Genomic DNA, 4,733 nt, shown 5'->3' on the forward strand with positions numbered 1-4,733 from the left:
CCCCCCCAAACCCGCCCCACGCGTGGCGTGGGGTATCCCCTTATCCCACCTCCCCTGCAGCGCCTGGGGAAGCAGGAACACACCCGTGAGGCTCAGGGAAAAGGAAAAAAAAGGATGGCAAAGTCATTACAAACCCGGCATTGTGAAAACAGAAGCATCTTCGCTTTTTAAAAGTTAAACGGGAAAAATGTGCAACGTGTCTCTCTCGTTTTTGTGGTTTTTTTTTGTTTTTTTTTTTTTTTCCCTGTCATATTTCACAGTGTGATCCAGCCAGTTAATGAATAGGCTTTTTTTTTCTTTCTTTCTTTTTTTTTTTTTTTTTGTTTTTTTTTGGTTTTTTTTGTTTAAGTGGAGCTTTCAAAAGGAAGAGAAGATCTACAGATAATGCCATTGATCCGGCAGGAGGGGGAAAATCTCTACAACAAAGGGGCTTTCCTATAAACCTGGACCAAACTTCTTGGACCCTCCTACCAGCAGAAAATGAAAGAGTCAAGAGTTGATCCCACTTGGTCCCAGAGAAAGAGAAGGCTGTGAGAAGGGTTTTAAAATCACGGGCTGGTGGTAACTTCTGGAGTCTTCAGAAAAAAGGGCAATTCCCATTTTTGTTCTGTCTCGGTACAGAAGGAAGCAGCAGAAAAAACCCAAAACAACCCCAAAACAAAACATCCTGCAGGCGACAGGACCACGACGAAGCTGTTAAATCCTGGCATCAGCCTGGTGCAGGGCTGTGTCAGGGCAATTAGAGCTGCACCACGCTGCACTCTGCAGTACCACTGTCAGCCTTAATCTGCGCTCTGATGGGCAGCACAAAATCCGAGTTACAGCCCACAGGAAGCACAACCAGTGAACCCATATTGCTTTGACAGTTGCACTCATCTAGAAATAATGCAAAACGCTATTTAGATGTATACATCACGACCCTGTGCTCTAGGAAGAAAACAATCTAATGAGGGGCTTGGAAGGCTGCTGGCAGAAAACAAGCAGCCCGAGAGGTTGTTGCTGTTGGTGGTGTGGTGGGTTTTGTTGTTTGTGGTGTGGTTTTTTTTGTGTTGTTGTTGTGGTTGGTTGTTTGGTTTCTTTCCTCCTTTTACAACTCTTCGTATTTGATCCTGTTGGAGCGGCGTGTTGGGGTTGGTTTCACTGAGCTGTTCTTTGCCTCTATTGCCTCGCTGAAGAACCTGAAAATGGATGGAAAACTCTTCCAGGAAGTTAGTTCGTGGCGCTCCGTACCTGCAAAAATACAAAGGTTGACAGTTTGACCAGGGGCCATTTTGCTGCTGCTGACAGCTCCACTCACAGGGGGGGGTTAAATGGAAGACCCTGGGGAAGCCATGGAGGTGCTGGCCCTTGGTCCAGGGGGGAGCAGGGCTGCCCTGCTGCCAAGCTTTGGGGGGCAGCTGGGCAGGAAAAACTGCACACACAGACACAGAAACACATGTAGACACATGGACACCCCCTCTTCCTCCCACCCCCCCCAGGCAAAGCCACCCAGATGACTGAGCAGAGATGCTGAACTCATCTCGGGTCTGGGAAAGGGGTACCCCAAAGCACCCCAGGAAGTGCAGCTTCCACAAAGGACCTCACATGTTCTGCTTAACTGGGGGGAAAAAAGTGTCTGCTTCTCAGGGCTGGTGTGATTCATGTAATTTCATTTTGTGTTGCTCTTAGACTGGTGGATGCACTTTCAACAGAAAGAGAGCACCTGACCTGAACAACAACCCATGCAACACAAAGGCATCCTTCATGCATGTCTTCCCAACAGGTCCTCACACAATATTCCAGCAGTCAAATGGACCTGCCTTGCTTATCCCTTCCTTATTCCCCTCCATATCTTTTTTTTTTTTTTTTTTTTTTTTTTTTTTTTTTTTTTTTTTTTTTTTTTTTTTTTTTTTTTTTTTCCTTGGTGGGCACTTCTATTTATTTTACAAGTGTCTCCTTCAATGCATGGTGAATCCACTTCCTTGAAACAACAAAAAAAAAAGCCCAACAACCCACAAAACCCACAACAACCCACAGAATGAACCAAGATGATGGTGACAGAGCCAAGGGCTGTGAAAGAGTGGGGACCTCTTCCTGGATAACCCAATTATCTGGAGATGCTGCCTGGAAGTCTCTGGATCCTGGGCCTCTGTTTGATACTTTAACATTGTTAATGATAATTCTTTAGTCTGTAATAGTAGGTCATTGCTATGGTTACTCTACAATGGTGCAACACTTTGCTTTCCCCTTCAGCTATTCGCTGAGACCCGGTAACCACATTTGTTGCCTAGCAACAGTTTTGTGACAGTATCACAATCTGGGGGTGACAATAATGAAGGACACAGTGGCCATGGCCTGCCTGGTAGAGAGGGATGCTGCCTGAGGTGGCCGATGGTTCCCAGGGGACATGGGGTGGCTGGTGGTCCCCAGGGACGCGGGGTGGTGGCCTTGGAGGTGCTACCTGCACGCCCACCTTCACACCCCACCAGGACCCTCACCCAGCCACCCTTGGTGGCTCCATGCATGCTGACCCCTCCAGAAAGTCTTGGATGAAGGAGCTACCCTCAGAGGCAGTCATCAGACAAGCTCCTCCAAGGCAGCTCTGCACAGAATGACACCACTTCCCACACAAAGAGACGTGCTTTGTACAAGGACGATCCGCGTCACCTGCACACACAGACTTTTCCCCCCCACCTCTGCATCTGCTGTATGGACACAACTCATGACATCTCACACAAACTTCCTGGACACACCGTTCATACAAAAGGGTTCCTGCCTCCAAATTCACTCACCCTCTTTGCTGGGAGACAACCCACCCTAAGAGAGCCACCCCATACCCTCACTCGCTAATGATTGTTCCCCACTTTGAGGGAGTCATCCTGTACAAAGACATGTCCCCCCACAGCAGAAAGAGAAAGCTCCCCTTCCAGAACAACCTCTGCACAGCCTGACAGACCCACCCCTCAGGCTACAGCATGGTTGGGTACACTATGATTCCCACTGCCACCACACAGTGACACCAGCAGAGATGTCACCTACCGGAGGTGGCTTTGTGGAGGGACAGGCTGTCCTAGTACACCCTGAGGACACTCTTGCATGGGTACGTCTCCTCACACACCTGTGTCACACCAGGTTGGGCTCCGAGAGGTAAAGCATATTCTCATGTGGTTTTCTGGGTCCTTCAAGGATGTGTCCTAGAGAAGCATGTCTCTGTCACTCCTGCCTGCCTGCACCTGCCTCCTTCTGTCCCAGTTGTATTCATCCTCATTAATATCCACTGGATTAAATTAGATGAAAACACAGACAGTGAACATTATGCCATCCCCCCACTTCTTTCTCTTTCCTTTTATCAACAACCTTCCTCCTCTGTGAAAGGGCCATCCAGAAACAAAAAATTACAAAACAATAAGTTTCTGAAGCCTCCCCGTCCCTTTCTCCATCCTGCCTTCTCCCATCACTCTCCTTGTGTCCTCAAGAGATCTCAGGCTTACATTCACTGGTGTTACTGAAACTGATTAACCTACAGCTTTCCTGTAGCAACCCTTCTCAACCCACCCCTCTCAAAAAACAATTCAAGCTTTGAGTCTAGAGGGACTCAAGGATTCAGCAGTCTGAAGCAATTTTAACAGTCCTTATTTTCCCCTTCCTAGTAACAATCTTACTGACAGATGAACAATTTCCCTGGTGATAAAAATCACTACAATGGCTATTTAGTTTCCAGGATTATGATGATTCTTCACTTGATTAATATTGCAATAACAAAAGCTTGCCAAGTATCTGCTTTGGCCCTTTACAGTCATTTAAAGGTCGAATTTTGTCCTTACATACTCACATTCAACTACTACTAAAGAGAGAGTCCTAAAATTCTAACACTGCACAGACTGTGCATTTATGATTTATATACCAGAGGCTTGGAAAATTAGGCAGAAGCAAGAGGAGTTCCGTCTTAAGGGTGATGACAGATTTGGCCATAAGGTTTTTGCCTGATGAAAAATACCACTGATGGCTGCAATCTCAGTTGTGTATTTAGCAATAGACAAATCTAAATTAAATGCATGAGCAGGCACCTATTTTTCAATAGAAAGAATCACTTGTGAGAGTCGGGTAATCAGAAGCAGTTGTACTAAAGCCAAGGTCCTCCAAGGTATATGTACCCCCTCAGTGTTCACTAATTTCAACACCCATGATGATAAACTGCACAATTCAATATACCAGATTAAGTGATGGGTTGTCGTGCAACATACAGTGATTTGAAACATTAATTCTTGGAGAAATCTTGGGAGCATGTTGCAATGAAAAGACTTACAAAAGCTGTTAAGTGTGGGAGACAGCTAGAACATCCTAAAATATGCTAAGGCTACAGTCACTGGAAAAGAAAAAAATACCAGTTCCCCCCCCCCAACTCCCAGCCCCACTAAAAGAAATGAGGTAAATGATATAAAAGCAGAGAGACCCTCCCAGTTGACAGCACAGAAAGAGGTACTGAGAACTGGATGTGTATTTTAACATGTACAAAACATCATTTTGTACCTCCAAAAAGAAGGCAGATGCAATAATGTGGGAGGTAAAATGAGTAATGATGGTAAAAGGCTGAACAAGTTTCAGGATCAACTCACCACAAAGAAATACTGACAATCAGAAGGAATGAAGACTTGCCAATAAAGTTGTTGATATTGAAAAACAAAACAAAACCCCACAGACAGGAGAATACTTGCAAAAATTTAATATACAAATCATCAAGTCTGGATGACAGG

The 4,733-nt window shown here is 45.6% G+C and overlaps 1 protein-coding gene across 2 annotated transcripts in view; it reads right to left on the reverse strand.

Moving 5' to 3' along the window:
• Positions 1-1,087: 1,087 nt before the first annotated feature.
• The window catches only part of FAM172A (family with sequence similarity 172, member A), a 251,007-nt gene continuing 247,361 nt past the window's right edge, over positions 1,088-4,733 (reverse strand). For both annotated transcript variants that reach the window (XM_009993778.1, XM_009993779.1), the window contains one exon: positions 1,088-1,230. In XM_009993778.1, the coding sequence (XP_009992080.1) occupies positions 1,088-1,230 (143 nt within the window). The remainder of the gene's footprint in view (positions 1,231-4,733) is intronic.

Source organism: Chaetura pelagica, unplaced genomic scaffold, assembly GCF_000747805.2.
Source record: "Chaetura pelagica isolate M959 unplaced genomic scaffold, ChaPel_1.0 scaffold423, whole genome shotgun sequence".
In the NCBI taxonomy this organism is placed as follows: Eukaryota; Metazoa; Chordata; class Aves; order Apodiformes; family Apodidae; genus Chaetura; species Chaetura pelagica.